This window comes from Mus caroli, unplaced genomic scaffold, assembly GCF_978045245.1.
Source record: "Mus caroli unplaced genomic scaffold, Mus_caroli_1 scaffold_9, whole genome shotgun sequence".
NCBI lineage: Eukaryota > Metazoa > Chordata > Mammalia > Rodentia > Muridae > Mus > Mus caroli.
The window spans coordinates 21,748,433-21,766,506 of record NW_028227264.1 but is presented as its reverse complement, the minus strand read 5'-3'; the positions used below and the strand labels follow the sequence as shown (position 1 = coordinate 21,766,506).

The window sequence follows — 18,074 nt, the reverse complement described above, 5'->3', positions numbered from 1 at the left end:
TAAGCCCAGGCAGTTTCAGAGGCTCTACTTAGCATCACAGGGTGTAAGTACTGCACAGTATTCTCATGGCCTAATCTCTCCTAACCCCACTCTATATGTGGGCTATATAGTCACAAGGTACCCTAGGAGAACATAGTTCCAGCTTTGTGCCCCGCAATGGCAGTGGGAAGAGGTCTCCTGGGCTGGCTCCTCACACACGCTTCTGAAGTGCTTCATGCTTACAGCGCTCACCTCGCTTACCAAGTACAATAACAAGAACTAAGTTATAATAAATAACAATGACGAAACACAGTACTGAATCACTCCCAACGGAAGTCATTTGGTTTTGATACTTCAGATCCCAGAAATTCTGAAGTAGAAATAAACATGAAATTTCAAATAGGTGTATCTGAGGTGATCATATTCCTCAGGCAAACAGTCAAATGAAAAAATATAGAGAGAAAAAAAATCATAGAATCTGATACAAACCATACATACAAATAAAAATAAGTAAAATTAGACACAAAATAGGTCAATATTTCCTCAAATGTAAAAATTCTTTGAACCAAGAAGAAAAGACTCTAAAGCATAATATTTATTTAAATGACAATGTAGATGATATTTGTAAGACAGAAAGGGCTTAAAGTGGAAAAATACAGTTTCTCAGCTGATTTTATTGACATCAGTACACAACAGCTTGATTCTCGCATGAATCGCACAAGATACCATACAAAACCTTTATTCCTTTAAGCTTATGAATTTGATCCAGACATTCAGCTTAATGGATGAAGCTAGGACATAAAACAAGATTTAAGCAGATAATACAAAGAGAACCAAAAGAATAAGACCTTCAGTTGGTGACAATTTTGTATTGGAAGTCGGTTTATTAGCTAATATAAAAATAAATCTGTTATAGGAAATGTGACTCAGATCGACCCAGAGGGTAGCACTGAGTGGTGAGGAACCTTACAGACCCTGTGGCCCTGCCTTCTGCATGCACACACCGTCTGCTTGTCTTGGGGATCTCACCCCATCTAGAACCCTTCACTGCTCTCCATTTTTTTTCCCTCAGTTAACAATCAGCCCCCATCATCTCCACACTTACTCACATCTCTCTTCTTTAAGAGAGTTGTACAGTAAGAAACACATTCAGCTGGGCAGTGCTAGAAAGACTGGGAAATACTTTGATGTGGGCTTGGGTGGATGGAGGAAGCCAAAGATGCAGAGATAAACACTGAGGTCAGAGGACCATGAGTAAAATCAGAGAAACCACAGGGACTGGGACCTGTCGAAGAGAGGGCTATGCTCACCCTGGCGATTTACACCCAAAAAGGAAAAAGAGCAAACGGGAGCGGAGAGTAAGTCCACTAATGATATTAAGGTCAACGTGTTTGTGAGAAGGACGTTGAGCGTCATGTTGACATCACATGGAATTCTGAAATATTAAAGACTCTTTGCTTTCCACTTGATGTGCTGAATTAGTAGAATTTTTTTTTATTCTACTAATCATGTGCACAGAACATGGACTTTCGTCGAGAAACCCAGAGAACCACAGTCACATCACTCAGGTAGCCTGGGAAGGAAAACGGAAAGAGCATGTGTGCAGAAATTTAAGTTTCCAAGCTCTTCGTACCCACTCATCTCTCCAGGCCTAACATAGACATGGTCTTTAACCTGACTTTAAGGGACAGTCATATATTCCAGACTCTGGTATGACAGAAGTCACAAACCCTGGGTGCTCAGCATACTTCCAAGAAGCAGAGCGCATGTGAGCAAGCGGAGGGAGAAAATGCCATGTAGAGGTGGGGAAGCTGCTTTCTCGCACACCAGAGGTTCTGCTTCATAAGGCCTTTTGATATCAGGAGGTAATGCTGTCATGCCTTGAATCTGAAAAAGAAAAAGGCCATTCTTGTGAGCCGCTATATAAGAGCAGGGCTGTGGCCTAGCTTACTTCGTTAGTCTGAATCAGAAGGGACCCCAACACTCATATATTTGACATATATTTGAATACTTCATCCTTGGTTGGTGAAACTAAAAAGGATCAAAAGGTGTGGCTTCTTTTTCTTTGTTGGAGTACATGTACCACTGCGTGTGGGCCTTGAGGTTTCAGTCAGTTCTCTCTCTCTCTCTCTCTCTCTCTCTCTCTCTCTCTCTCTCTCTCTCTCTCTCTCTCTCTCTCTCCCTCCCTCCCTCCCTCCCTCCCTCTCTCTCTCTCTCTCTCTCTCTCTCTCTCTCTCTCTCTCTCTCTCTCCCTCTCCCTCCCTCCCTCCTTTCCTCCCTGCTCCCCCCTCTCCCTCCCTCCCTCCCTCCCTTCTCTCCCTCCCTCCCACCCTCCCTCCCTCTCTCTCCTTCCCACTCCTACTTAGATAGGAATGTAATCTCTCAGCTGCCGCTCCAGCACCATACCTGCCAGGTTCCTGGTTGTGATAGTCAGGGTTTAACCTTCCAAAACTGTAAGCCTTGGAATAAACTCTTCTGTATCCGTGATTCTCAACCTTCTGAGACCCCTTGATATGATTCCTCATGTGGTGGTGACCCCCAACCATAAAATTATTTCATTGCTACATCATAACGCTAATGTTACTACTGTTATGAATCATAATATAAATACATGCAGAATAGTCAAAGGGATTGTGACCCACAGGCTGAGAACTGTTGTTCTGTATGTTGTCATAGTCACATCATCTTTTCATAGCAAGATCCTGCCTAGTCACCTGCACTTCTGCTGGAGATTAGGGGATAGGCTGTGTTTGCTGAAGAACCAAGCCACCAGAGGATGCAGAAACTCTAGGCCTGGCAGGGAGGGGGTGGAGTAAAAGGAGTCTTGGAAAGAGCTACAGGCAGGTCCCCATGGTGTCTAAAGCTGCCCCAGGCAGGCAGGCCCCCATGGTATCTAAAGCTGCCCCAGGCAGGCAGGTCCTCATGGTGTCTAAAGCTGCCCCAGGCAGGCAGGTCCCCATGGTATCTAAAGCTGCCCCAGGCAGGCAGGTCCCCATGGTATCTAAAGCTGCCCCATGCATTACCATTTCACAACTGAAGTTTCAGAATAAACATCTCTCTTCAAAGGGAGCTCTCAGGAGGTTGTCTGTCACCTCAAATGATCACTGAACAAATTACATAATCAAACATCAAAGGACACCCCAACCACTGGTTTATAGATGAATGCCTGAAGCTTAGATTTTAATTTTTGGGAATCAGATAAACTGTGGCAACCAGGTTCCCAGAAGATGAAATGCTGGGCTTACCGACCACTCTGCGTTGTCTGTCTTAGAACATCTCACATTCACGGGCAGGCTAAGGACGAGCTTGTTGAAGGACAGCCCTTCTTTTTTGGTCCATTTGAACTTGTTCATTGCATCCATGAAAGAAAGGTTTCTGTACTGCTTAGGGCTTTTGATAATGAAAGGCCATGTCCTGAAATTAAATGATCACAACTGCATTACATTATATTTCCTGAAGTGTTTTATCATTTTAACATAGACTTTATGCATGTTCACTTTTCACATACAAAAATAAAGCCATATAAACATTTAGGGACTCAATAGTTGTGAGGAGAAATCCACTCCAAATAAAGTTGGATTTTTTTCCCCTTTTACACTTATTTATTTTATGTGTATGAGTGCTTCGTCTGCATGTATGGATGTGAACCAAGTGGTGATGAGCCGACATTTGGATGCTGAGAAATGAACTTGGGTTCCCTCTTAACTGCTGAACGATCTCTCTAGTGAACAAATACAGAGGCTTTTAAAAGAATGATTTTTCTCTAGACACAAGTTTCTATTTTAGGTGAAATCATATGTAATTTTTATTTGTAATTTTCAGTTACACACGCTGATTAAATTTTGTTGCTCGATCAAATTTTGTTGCTCGGTGTTTCGTTTTTAGAGACATTCTTTTTGTTCAAATTTTCTTTACTCTTGAAAATTTCATACATATATACAACAAAACAACATATAAATATCTATACCTACATATCCATTTCACCCCTCCACCCTCATCCCCAGCACACTCCTCCCAATTCATGTCTTTCTTTCCCTTGCTTATAATCCACTAAATCTAGTTAGTGCTCTGCCTATGTAGATGGATGTAGTGCCCTCCATCAGAGCATGGGAATTTTAACTTTTAGACAGATTAATTTGCATCAGAAAGCATTCCCAGGGTTTGAGAATTCCACTGAACACCCTAACATAATAGGTAATGTCTAAACAGGATGTTATTCTAAGGATATAATTAAGAACAGTCTAGGTTCTTGAAAGTTACTGTACCGGGTACAAAGTGTAGAGTACCCAGTGGGGATGGATGCCTCAGCAGCAGATCTCCTGCTTTGGCTGCTTGAGAAAACCAACACAAAAGAGTTAGTTCTGAATTAGCGGTTAAAAGCATGGAAGCTATCTGTGGTGGCCTCTCCCTGTAACCCCAGCATCCAGACAGAAGCTGGATAAATAGTTCAAGTCTAACCTTCACCACATAGTGAGTTCAAGACCACCCTTGGGCTACATGTGACCCTGTGTCAAAAAAAATATATACTGAGAAAATTATACTTCACACACAACATACTCTGCTCCCACAGACACCCTAAAAACAGGCACATTGGTTTTAAATGGCAAAGAATGAAAAGATAACACAAGAGGGTTTTAGCCTCCTTGAAAGGCTATTCAGGAGACTGCTTCCTGTCAACGTTGTATACTATTGACTTCTGGATAAAGAAAAGCATAACGTATGCAGCCAAAACTTTCCCTTAACTAACCTACAGCTGTTACGTGAGATTGCCATGAGTGACCACTAGGTGGCAGACGTGTGATAGCCCCACAGGGTGGTTTGGTGATCGTTGGTTATCACAGATTCCTGCCTGCTGAATCCAGTCTAAACACATGGCCAAGACACTCTGACCATTTGTTGTCTAACCTGAGGCACAGTGGGTGTCACCATGTTAAATAAGCGAGGCCAGTGCAATGGATCTGAGGGGAGGGATTATGAAAGTAATATTTTCATGTCAAATTTGAACATTCTTTTTCTCTATTCTAAGAAGCGAGACCATGAAAAGAATGGGTAGGATTTGAGCAGGGCTATATCTCTCAGCCCTCATCTCCCCAACCCCCAACTAAAGTCAAAATGTCTTTGTAGAGTCTTAAATGCATTACTTCATACTGTCTTTAAAGTTGAATTCAGTAACTTAGGAATAATCTGCATCGCTCTACATTAAATATATCACACAGTTTCCTCAGACCTATAGCATTTTCTCAGCAAATTCTGGTGACATATAACCCAGAATTGCGGTACAGCAAATCTTGATTGGAAAGAAGCCTATTAAATTTGCATATTCTGCATTTAAAATTTGCTCCTAGTTTTATTTAATGATATTTGTTATTTATTTTACTTATTATAAGTTAATTTGATATTAAATATTATAATAACATTTACCTTTGAAGGGAGAAGATGTATATGTTGCAAAAAAAATTAAACTATGTTTGTAAATGGAATACAGGAATTGCAGGATGGGCACTGGAAGTATCTGCCTGCAATCCCAGGAAAGACTACAAGGGGACGCCTGAACCTTTACTAAGGCATTTGATGTGATTAAAGTTCTAAAAGTGACTTTTGTGCAGCTTTGCTGGCCAAAGTGAACACTGTAAACATTCTGTAGAGATGACTTTAAAATCTTTGATTCTATATAAAAAACAATAAGTTAATGTTTATGGAGAGTTCACAGAAAGAAAAGAGTGGAAGCTACATGAGCTGGTAGGACAACCAGAGGACGGGAGCAAACCCAATGGTTTATGCATTGGAAATGATGCTTGAAGACTGAATCTGAAAATGCAGTACTAGTCTCCCTGAGCCTCTTTGCCACATACTTTGCCTCTCTCCACCCCTGGTAATAAATGTCCTTTTGGTCACCTCTAACCTTTCCAGCTTCTCTAAGAGCACAATTCAAATCCCTACAGAACCATGAGAGAAGGAGAGAAGCCTTACAAAAGCAAATATGCTAATTATTTGCTTGAAAAAAAAGTCTATGCCTTCTAGCAGAAACATTCACCCTGAAAGTAACAAGTACCGACTGGGTTTGGTGGACCTTGCCTGTTATCCCAGCAAGGTGAGTTGGGAGGTGAGTTCGAGGCCATCCTGGTCTACAGAGCAAACCAGGACTACACAGAGAAACTCTATCTTGGAAACAAAAAACAAATAAACAAACGAAGAATAATGTATGCCCCTGCTATCACTGGGGTAGGGTCAAGTTAGAAGAAGGGAGAATCTTACAGAAACTAAAAAACCCAAGTAAGTACTGGGTGTGTCTACCCAGACACACTTATAAGTAAGGAAACAATACCAATAATCACTGTAGTTGATTTGAACAAATTGTGTTAATACTATATTTTAGTACTGACAGATCATTTTCCTTTGTAACTTGAGATTAAACTCTGAGGTATGCTTGTCTTATAGCACAGCAAAATTTACAGCAACACACAATATTTTAATTTTTTAATTTTGTATTTTAATATTTTTCTGCATAACATTAACAATTTTATTTGTAAATTCAGTTGACTCAGGGAAGCATTTAAATTTTAATGACTTTAGACATGGCTTTCCTGCTCCAATATAAAACCAGATGGAAGAAAATATCCTATATGTGTGAGTTGTTAGACTTCTTATCTGCCTGGAACCACACTGTTCTTTTAAAGGTCTTCCCGCTGGAGTCGTTCTTAGGAGCAGGAAGAGGTGTGGGGAGAAGGAAGGGAAGTGGGTAATCCCAGCCAAGAAGCAGTCCCAGGTCCATACAGCTGAATGAATAGCACTACAGACTGCCTTCTATAGCACAAATAAACATATGGTCAAAAATTAGTAAAGCAAACAAAATGTTCATTAATAAACTTTCACTCCTGGCCACACGGAGCAGCTAACACCAGCTTACTGTGGGGGGCGGGGCAGGGGGCGTCAACAACTCATGAACAGAGCGGTACAGAGTGCCTGGCTTAGGAGACTGGGAAACAGGCATGAGAAAACTCTGATGCAGAGCAAATGAAGACATGTCACGTCTGAACGCTGTGTTCATTCCAGAGTTCTGCCTGTGAGCACTCCTCGGATCACAATACAGAAAGGAGAATTTCCAACAATAAAAGGACCATCTCAAGGAATTCAAGAGACAAAAATCAGAGTTAAGGGAGTCAGAGGTGATAGGAGTTTCCATGTAGAGAACAGGGGGCCTGCTGGCACACAGATTGCTCTTTAAGTCCATATTAAGCACAACTAAGTGCGGGCTTGAGTAATGAGCCGACTAGATTTAGGATGAAATCGCACAAGATAGGCAAAGAGGAACTAGGGAAATATTTAAAAAAAAAAAATTGGAGAGCTCCCAGAGCTGGTAGATCTTTTAAGTTCCAACTAGTTAGAGTGGAGGTATTTGCTGATGACACAGGTCAGGTATTCAGGGATCCAACTGAGACACCTGCGACCGGGGCAGGCCTCAGTAGTCAAGCTGCATCCATGGTCCTAAACATCCTGACCAGTCACACTGACGAGGCTATTAAAGAGTCAGAGACAGTCTGAAATTATTAAGCATGTGAACAACTACATAAAGATAAGCTTAATCTATAGACAATTTAGAGAAACACCACGCTTTGAAAATTGCAGAGAGTCAGCTTACAAGATTAGCACAGGAAGGTATTAAAATATTATTTACAAAACAGGTGAGAGACATTTACATTAGAAACTATAAGACAGAACTGAGGAAAATGAGAAAGTGATAAAGTGCTTGAATGAGTGCAGCACTTCATGTTCGCAGAGGGCTCCCTACACCGCATGAATCCTCGCTGGTCTTTAATGCTTGTTCGCTTCTTTGTTTCTTAAACTTCTTGTCCAGGGTTGGAAACAGGGGATGTTAGATTGCTAATTGGGGATGTCTAGTCTTTATTTGGTGGCTAGTGGTTTCCTTCTGCGTGCCCTGAGATTTCTATAGCATATCCAAGTAGGGTTTGTAGGTTTTTGTTTGGTTATTTGTTTTAAGAAACTAACAGATTGTCCTAATCATCTCTATAAAAATATAATGAACCTAGAGTATCAAATTAATTTGGAAAAGGGTAACAACAAATAGGAGTTTACGGACTTTATTTTGCTACTTAAATCTATAATAATCAAATGTGGTACTGAAGTACCATACATACACAGCCATTAAATAGAGTCCCCTCCAGAGTCAACGTATCATCAAATAACTGAAATTCCAAATTTCATGGTAAAAAGGTGGGTTTCAAGACTGCAAGATGGTTCAGGGCACACATGCCTCTCACCAAGCCTTACAATGTAAATTCTATCCCTGGGGCTCACGAGGTGGAAGGAAATAACTAACCCCTGCACACACACACACACACACACACACACACACACACACACACACACACACTGAAAAATACCTTAAAGGCAGTTTTCTTTCACTAAATAGTAAAACAGAAACTTAAAGGTTCTTTGAAAAGTCAGTTGGATGGTGTTTTGCTGGGCAAACACATGAAGGAATATTTTGTTAAAGTGGACACAGGTGTGAAAGGTTAAGGCAGACTCATAAGGATCATTTGGCTGAAGCAGACACAGGAGAGAGGATGTTCTGCTAAAGCGAGCGCGTGAAAGGACACGTGATGAAGGACTCTTTGCTAACCACACGAGTATGCTCTGCCTTACATTGTGTAGTTGAGCTGCATTTGTCGGGAGGCATTAGAGAGAAACGCACCAAAAACTTCTGGTGGTGTGCTGCAGTTTGTTGCTGTTTCCAAGGACTTGGGCTGATTGGATGCACTTGCTCAGGCAAGACCCGTGCTGAGACAAGGCAAACGTGATGTTTGGAGGGTATAATGGGACTCCATGGAGCAACAGAGACAGAGCTTGGCTTGCTGGTACAGCTAGCTGTGCAATTCTTGTTGCTTGTGGGACTCCCTTCTTCACTGACCTTTGCTTCCCTGAGAGAGACACAGCCAAAAGCTTCTCTTGGTGTTCCTCCCTGGTCCCTCCTGCTGGCTTGAGCCAAAGGCTGAGGCCAGGCTGTCTCTGCTAGGCAGTGCCGCCACTGTTGCTAACCAGACTCTACCGAACTGGATGGCTGGTGTACCTGTGAGCTGTTTGAGAGTGAGTCGAGCTTTGCCACCTGCAAACCTGTGAACTGAACTGCCAATTTCCAGACAACACAGATGGAAGTTGAGTTGCTGAGAACATTTCTAAACAGGTCCACTTCCCCCACCCAGCATCCTTCTTTCCCACAACCTCTGGTGGGTGGTGGGTTACATAGAAGATTAAAGCATTTAAGAACCATCATTGAAAGTAGGGTTTGGAAAACTTAAAGATACAAAATGGTTCTTTGAAAACCAACGCGCTTTAAATTTGCCTTATTCTATAAGAAAATATAATCAAAATGAATCGTCTGTCAAAATGTGAAAGGGAAACTATAAAGTTTCAAAGAGGAAAATGATGTACAGTTTACAAAGATTGCATGGAGGCGATTTCAAAAGTCAAAACGAGACACAAAATGACAGACAGAACCTTGACCATCACAGTGAAACAATGAAAATGAAACTATAGATAGAACGGAATATATAGAGAAATGACCTCTGGCTCAGTGTCTAACGATGAATAGCCACAATATAAAGAGCGCTTATAATTCAATAAGAAAATAAACAATCCAATCGGACAATATACAAAACATGTATTAAAAAGTAAAAAGGAATCTCACAGACAGACTCACAGGTGACTCCAGGGAACGATCTTTCTTGCTGTACTTCTGAAGATTAGCTGTAGAATGGTCTGAGGATGCAACATACCAAACAAGGGACAGGCAGGCAGGTTGGGAAGGGGTGCAGTTGGTCCCAGTAGCCCTTGATGTGGTGTGAACGTTTACAGCTCACTGGAACTGTGTTTCCATAGTGACAGGCATGCAGGGGATGTATCCACTCTGGGAATATTACTCAGTAAGGAAAAGACACTGACTGATACCTCCACAAACAGGGACAAATCTCAGAAGCGTTCTTCATAAAGGAGCCAGACACAGAAGCACATGCCATAACTGTACTTGCATAAAAAATATAGGAAATAACAAATTTACACACACACACACACACACACACACATTCAGCTTCCCAGAACTTTATGGAGGAGGTAGGATCGCCAAACCTCTTCATGTTCTAATTAGACAGGATGGGTATGACATTGATGACATTTTCTAAGATTGCATTTAAAATTGGCACACCTTAATTTTAAATGCTGCCTCAAGCGATTGACATAAAAGATAAACACGGCAGCTGGAAGCAGGTCATCCAGCAGAAAACAAAACCAAGATGGAACACCACGCCATGACCGTCACAAGCTGATCTCAATAGTGTCTCCTAATCTGCTCATATGTTCTTGTGAATGACTGGAAAGAACACCGCCAGCTGGAGTCTCCCAGACAGGAGGCAGGCTCCAGGGTGGCAAGAGACTGGACAACCCTGTCCAAAGCTGACATGTTCCCCATGAAAGTGATTCAGCCCCCCAAAGTTAAGGCAGCTTCCATCAGAAGTAATGAAGCCAAGACAGAAACAATGTACACATTGAACCGGGGAGCATCCAGTCCCACTCCACAACCCTTTCCCCTCAAAATATGAAAGTATGTGTACAGAAAATGAGTCATCTAACCCTTCAGCTGTGGTATGGTGAGAAGAAAGCCTAGGTTCAAATATGTTTGATGAGGTTTTGGACAGAGCCCTCAGAATAAGCAAGAAAAGAGAGGGGAACCTTGAAACCACAAGGCTAAAGAAAATCATGTGGTACAACTTACACCCTACAGGAAAGAGGGGGAGAGATGGCTCAGTGGTCGAGAGTATGTATTGCTCTTCAGAAGACCCAAGTTGTATTCCCAGCATCCAAGTCTCACACTGCACAGCTGCCTCTAACTCAGCTCAGGGGGATCTGATGCCTCTGCCCTGTGTGACCATCTACATTCATGTGTACGTAACCTCCCCCATACACATAATTAAAAAATAATAAAAAACAAATCACTGGATTGGTTTAAATACATATGGTAACTATTGTAGCAATGTTTGTTTCATTATTAAATGGAAAATGAAACATCTTGAAAATACAAAAGTTGCAAATTATCGACATAAGGTGTGGGAAATGAGACTGTAGAAGGCACATTATCACTTTGTATGTCCCAAAAGTGAAACTTGTGACAAAAATTTGTTGTGATACCTTAATGTCTCTAGGATTGCTTCAATCCCCCTTATCTAATAACATCCGAGAGTTAGGACAACAGCAAAATATCTTTGATTCAACAAAGTTCTATTTTAATTCAGCTTCTTTGTTCAGATAGATGGAAACAAAATTATAACCAGTTAGCTTTTGTTTGAGAAGGGCTCAAACTGTCACTTTTAAATTTATTCTACTCATCTTCATATCGTTATCCATATAACAAAGAAGCTGTAGTAACAGACGGGTGATGCCCGAATTGTTTATTTGGGACAATTGTTGAGCTGATTGCTTCGGCCTTCTTTTGAAACAAATGCTCTGCCATGCTTGGTTCTTTATAGGAAGCTTGTGTGAGTTCAAGCCTCTAACCACCTATAAATGCCTCTCAATTCCAGAACTGACAATCTAGGGAAGTTTTGGTCACTGCCTCTCCACATTTCCTTTCACAGCTTCTTCACCTTTCTGATCACAACCTTCTCTCATTTCCAGATAAAACCTCCCCTCATTCCCGGTCACGGCCTCCCTTCATTTCCCATCACAGCCTCCCCTCATTTCCGGCCAAACCTCCCCTCATTTCTGGTCACAGCCTCCCCGCAGTACATATATAAAGCTGGTGTGTGGGACCACAGACCGTGCACGTTTATCATCTACCCTTGATCTTATCATTGTGAGTGCTTTGATTTTCCTTGTGCTTTGCCAGCTCTGTAGAAGGCAAAAAGAAACTGCATCCCTCCCCTCCCCCAGAATAAACAGTAAAATGAGTCAAGATGTGAATGCTTCAACTTTGATATCAAACCACCATCTAAGTCGCAAGATTGCTACAAAATGTTTACAAAGAACATCCTGTCTAGTCCATCAAGATATTAAAAGCACAGAAGAGAGGAGTTGGGGCGACATGATGAAGTGTACTCTTTTTCTAGCACTGGATCCTAAAGAGTTATTAGTACATCATTTTAATCAAAGTAGCGATCACAAGGCATCTAACCCGTGTCCTACCTTCTGGACTGTAATCCTGCACTTAGTTGGTTTTGCCTTCACTATTACTTATGTCTGAATGATGATGAACTCAGTTAAAGAATATTTATTAAAATTGAAACATCTCATTTTAGAATAGAGGTCCTCTTCTCATTGTTTTAAAAATAAATTTGAACACAAAATAAAATGTTATTTTTCTGGGTAATGATAGCCCACCCCGCTAGCCTTGTTTTGCAGGGTAATTTTCCCTGCTGTTCCAAGTGGTAAAAAATCCATTTCCTGGGAAGATAGAAATTAGGGGTATTGGCAAAGCCCATCAGGCAATGAGAGAGTCTGTGGAGATGCTCCAAGGTGAGCATAGAGGATGAAGCAAGAAGCATCCATTTAAGTTCCATCCATTTGCCTGAAAATTTCATTGCTTTTAATAGCTGAGTAGTACTCCATTGTGTAAATATATCATCCTGAGTGAGGAAACCCAGTCACAAAAGAACACACATGGTATGCACTCACTGATAAGTGGACATTAGCCCAAAAGTTCAGAATACCCAAGATACAATTCACAGACCATATGAGGCTCAAGATGATGGAAGACCAAAGTGTGGATGCTTCAGTGCTTCTTAGAAGGGGGAACAAATTACTCACAGGAGGAAATATGGAAATAAAGTGTGGAGCAGAGACTGAAGGAAAGGTCATCCAGAGACTGCCCCATGTGGGGATCCATCCCATATACAGTCACCAAACCTGGATGCTATTGTGGATGCTTGGAAGTGTTTGATGACAGGAGTCTGATATGGTTGTCTCCCAATAGTCTCTGCCAGAGCCTGACAAATATAGAGGTGGATGATTGCAGCCAACCATTGGACTGCATGCATGGAGAAGGGACTGAAGGATCTGAGGCAGGTTGCAGCCCCATGGGGGAAGCAACAGCGTCAGCTGGCCAACCCCCCAGAGCTCCTGGGGACTGGACCACCAACCAAAGAGTACACATGAAGGAACCCATGGCTCAGACCGAATATGTGGTAGAGGATGTCCTTGTTGGACATAAGTGGGAGGAGCGGCCCTTTGGCCTGAGCGGGTTCGATGCCCCAGTTTAGGGGAATGCTAGGGTGGGAAGGTGGGTTTGGGTGGATGGATAGGGGAACACCCTCATAGCGGTAGAGGGAGGGGGGATGGGATACGGAGTTCTGGAGGGGAGAACTGGAAAGGGGATAACATTTGAAATGTAAATAAAGCAAGTATCCAATAAAAGAAAAAATGAAAAAGAAAAAGAAGCATCAGTTCATTTGTAAATCTATGACCATTTGGTTCTTATGTCTTTGTTAAACACACATGCACACACACAGGCACACACACACACAGGCATACACACACATACACACACGCACACACAGGCACATACACACACACAGGCACATACACACACACACACACATGCACACACAGGCACACACACACAGACACACACACATACAGGCACACACACACACAGGCACATACACACACAGGCACACACACACATTTCCTGTTTAGTGTGTAAAAAGTAAAGAGAAAAAAAATCTACTTAAATTGAAAAACAATAGGATACCAATATTTGGGAAGCTGGAGATGTAAAACAATGGCGCAGCACTTGCCTACCTATGCCAGCCTCGGGATTTGATCTCTAGCACTGCAACACACCCAACATGTACACATGAACACACACACACACACACACACACACACACACACACACGCCAAACCCCAACAATCAAAATATTTAAACAAATCATGCCCTTACACTTCCAGGGGTTGGATGTAGGTTCTTAGACCTGGTGGCAAGTGCTTGTTCCCACCAAGTCTTCTCATTGTTCCCTATCTCAGTGTTTTTTAGAATCATATTTTGTGTGTTGCTCTAACATCTATTAATATCTTATTGATCCTATGTACTTTTGTGTAATTATATCATAATCTTTCATTTTGAAAGGTTTAATCATTCAGAAAGTTCGTCCTGGTATAGACTGTGAACACTCTTTCTTTTATGACCTACTGTGTCGTATTGAGTAGTCTCTTAGTTTCTGTCCTCTCCTCTACAGAGCTGTTCCAAGTCCTGTTGCCAACAGAGGTTAAACTAAGCCATGTATGTGAGCATACTTAGTAACAACTGTTACTAAGTAACAAATACAAATGTTTTGTGATCACTAGAATATGCCTTGTGCTCTCATGATCACAGCATAGCTCGGAAAGGAACAGAAGAAAACATGTCTATACATGATCAACAATAAAGTACTTAGTTCACAGATTCTGATCCTTGTGTTATTTGGAACATAAATTAGATTGTGTTTGTATTTTCTGTATATCATCATGTCTTCATTGAGTGTTTTTTATTTTTATCCTGTTCTTTAAAAAGCTCTCAGAAGTCTGTGCATAGTTTTCTCTAACTTGCATAAGTCTTTCTCATTTTAATTATCAGAAAGATCTTCCTGTTAAGACAAATTACATTGTCTCTGAATTCCCATCAACTATCCTCCTGCTTTGTGCTGATGTCTCAGAGAACACAGACTCCTTTTCATCGTCTCCTGTAATGTATCCTTGACATCATTCCACCATGCCGGGTGTCCTGATGCGGCTCCCTGAGCTCTTCTTCCTCTTCCTCCTGCTGCTCCCTCAGATGCACTCAGCTAACTAGCCATGCGGGGGCCACTTTCAACTGGACACCTGAACGTAGCAACATTTCTCCTGTCAAAACTAGTGCCACCACCTAGGCCCGAGGTGCTCTTGGCTTTCAGGGACCAATCACAGTAAATTCCTGACTCACTCTTTCCCATCTTATCCTTCTACAGTCTTTTCTTGTCACCTTAGCCCAGTGGTTCTCAATCCTTAAGTCACAACCCCCTTGGAGGTTGCATATCAGATATTTACATTATGATCCACAAGAGTCGCAAAATTACAGTTATGATGTAACAACAAAATAACTTTATGGTTGGGTGTTATCATGACATGAGGAAATGTATTAAAGGGTGGCAGCATTAGGAAGAGTGAGAGCCAGTGCAGGCCTAGCCAAAGGGTCATAGCCATGTTGGCTTCTTTTTGTACTACTATATAGTGGTCTCTGTGGCCCAGTCTACTCCTAACCCTGCCTCTTTACAGTCTCTGCCGTACTTCACTCTGTGCTAGCCAAAGGCACCCTCTTGCTCAAACCCGCAGACTCATCACACACACACACACACACACACACACACACACACACACTATTCTCTTTTCTCTCTGCATCCAATGCCCTTGACTATCTTCCTGTTGTTGGCTCCTCGACCTGCAGGGTCCTGATCAAATACCATCTTCCATGAAAGGTTCTGACTCTTCTGCTAGCCAGTTACTCTCTCGCTTCCTTCTTCTCACCATTTTAATATATCTACTACTATTTCAAATTTAATGTCCATCCATTTTGTCTCTTATATCCCTCCCAAAGTCTAGAATATAACCTTAAGAAGAAAAGAATAATCTTTGTATTTAATCATACGAGCTTCTCTGATATGAACACACAGTGTTTACGGAGCAGGCCTGAATCTGCTGCCTTCCTAATCATGATCTTACCTGCATATGGAAGCCCACAACCAGAATCCCAGAACCTGGGAGGCAGAGCCAGGAGGATCACACATTTGAAGCCAACCCAAGTCCTGTAGGAAGGCCCTATCTAAAGTGAGAAAGCCTGCTTGCAAGGCTCGTTTTCGGCTGTTGCCTAGGAACTTAAATAGTTGAGAATTCCCTAAGGTGATATAAGTTATCAGAAGGCTCAGCATACCTCGGCACTATAGTCGATGTGCTTTGTGCTGAATGCTTGCTTTCTATTATCAAGTCAGCAAATTGGGCATGCATTAGGCAGACTGCACTACAGGGAGCATCCCAAGGATAAGGCCTGGCACAGCTGCTCTACAGAGCTTTTCTAAGAGACCCTAATTCAGAGACATCATCTCAATTGGCTGTGCACTCTGTGTGGCAACCCAGAGAGGTCGCTGCTAGTTTGGCTGCTTTGAACTTTGCTTTTCCTTTGTATCATTTCTTTGTAATAACTTACCCAGGAGTTCAGCTAATGGCTTAGGTCTTCCTAGCAACTGCTGATTGCAAGGCTGTTTTGTAGGGCCCTGGACATGGCAACCAAGGTTACTTGGTCTCCTGAGTGCCAAGCAATCCAAAGGGGCAGCACATAAAATGGTTATAATATGATAGTTGTCTCAGTATGAAGACAGGAGCCGGGCTGGAAAGATGGCTCAGTGGTTAAGAGCACTGACTGCTCTTCTGAAGGTCCCGAGTTCAAATCCCAGCAACCACATGGTGGCTCACAACCATCCGTAATGAGATCTGATCCTTCTTCTGGGGTGTCTGAAGTCAGCTACAGTGTACTCACATATATAATAAATAAATCTTTAAAAAAAAAAGAAGAAGAAGACAGGAGCCACTCTTGGAAGCCCATAGTCCATCGCCACTCACGTGACAGGTCTGTAGATCTCCTTCACGCCGATGAACTGCAGCTGTTCCATGATGTCTGGGATGCTGGAGCACCGGGTCAGGTTAACTCTTGGATAATAAAGAAGGTATGAGAGACACATTTCATTCCTGGTGCTTAGTCCTCCCTGAAAAATGAGATATTTTATTTTGCAGAGTTCTCAGACACAGAAGACAAAGGTGACAGTGTCACACAGATCCACTCAATTCTGAAATGCATTCAATTGTTATCATTTGCAAGGAGAGGCCTATTTTTGTTATTTCTTGTGGTACTGAGGGTCAAATCTGGGCCTCAGAGTTGCTGGACAAACCAATACTATTGCTAAGCTCTTGATCCAGCCTCTTTCTAACACGTTTTAACACCGGGTTTCACTAAGTTTCTCAGGCTGTCCATGAACCTACAATCCTTTTACCTCTGCCTCTAAATAGCTGGCTTGAAAACTGATAATTAACAAAACTCTTAACTTTCAAAATATATTGAAACATTAAATATTAGTATTATCTCTAACTCTTTAAGAGGTCCCTTTCCTAGATAACCTATTAAAGCCCTTAAGAGTTCTATTGCTCTGATATAAACCATGCTGCAGTAGAGATCTCAGAGTTTCCTGGTGATGTGCCCATGTTAAGAAATCCCTTTGATGGAATTATTCAGGGTTGTGAGGGAGAGAGAGGGTCTTGTGAAGGTCAGGCTCCTTTGAATTTCTTATCCTCCTGCATCTTCCTCCCATGTATTGTTGGAGTGGTTTCTTAGCTGAACTGAATTTCCTGTGATATTATCATTATGTATATATCAATTATGTATATTATTATCAGCAACCATGTGCCATAGTGGTGACAGGCAACATGTGATATTCCACCTTGTTTTAGTCAAAACTTCAGCTATCTGAGGAACCTGGAGGTGCCTCAACATTTTCTATTGTCCAGTTTTCAACCAAAAATTATTAAAGAAACGGTAAACTGTGATATTTACTCAAGACAAAGAAGTCATTAGTCACACACTGAAAGACAATACAGATGTTAGAGTTATCAAAGGCCAAGTAATTGAAGGCAAATGCGGTCAAAATGAGGGAAGACTTCAGAAGTGGCACTGGAAAGAGAAAACCCAAAAGGTGGGACTTTAAGCTCTGAAAGTACAAAATGGAGTAAACTGTCCCTATGAGTGCCCACAGGAACACCCACAGGACATCCACTCCACGGACTGTCCATGGACTGTCCATGAGAAGGTCCACGGAAACACCCATGGAAAGCACTCAACAGCACATTTGCTATGACCTAGGGAAGAATTAAGGAACTTAAAATTTGATTGGTAGAAATAATCAGGATAACAGAGAGGAAAAGAAACTTGTAAAAGGACACGTTTATTTTTCTTACTATGGGCAGTCTTCAATCATGCCGCCATACTTAAATCAAAAACCCCCACAACGCCTCACTTATCCAAATGCCCT

General features: G+C 41.9%; 1 protein-coding gene across 1 annotated transcript in view; it reads right to left on the bottom strand.

The window, feature by feature from the left end:
* Positions 1 to 640: 640 nt before the first annotated feature.
* The window catches only part of Moxd1 (monooxygenase DBH like 1), a 76,848-nt gene continuing 59,414 nt past the window's right edge, over positions 641 to 18,074 (bottom strand). The window contains exons 10-12 of the mRNA XM_021174770.2: positions 16,615 to 16,757; positions 3,225 to 3,393; positions 641 to 1,866 (exon numbers count right to left, since the gene is read on the bottom strand). Coding sequence (XP_021030429.1) covers positions 1,702 to 1,866; positions 3,225 to 3,393; positions 16,615 to 16,757 — 477 coding nt within the window. The 3' untranslated portion in view covers positions 641 to 1,701. The remainder of the gene's footprint in view (positions 1,867 to 3,224; positions 3,394 to 16,614; positions 16,758 to 18,074) is intronic.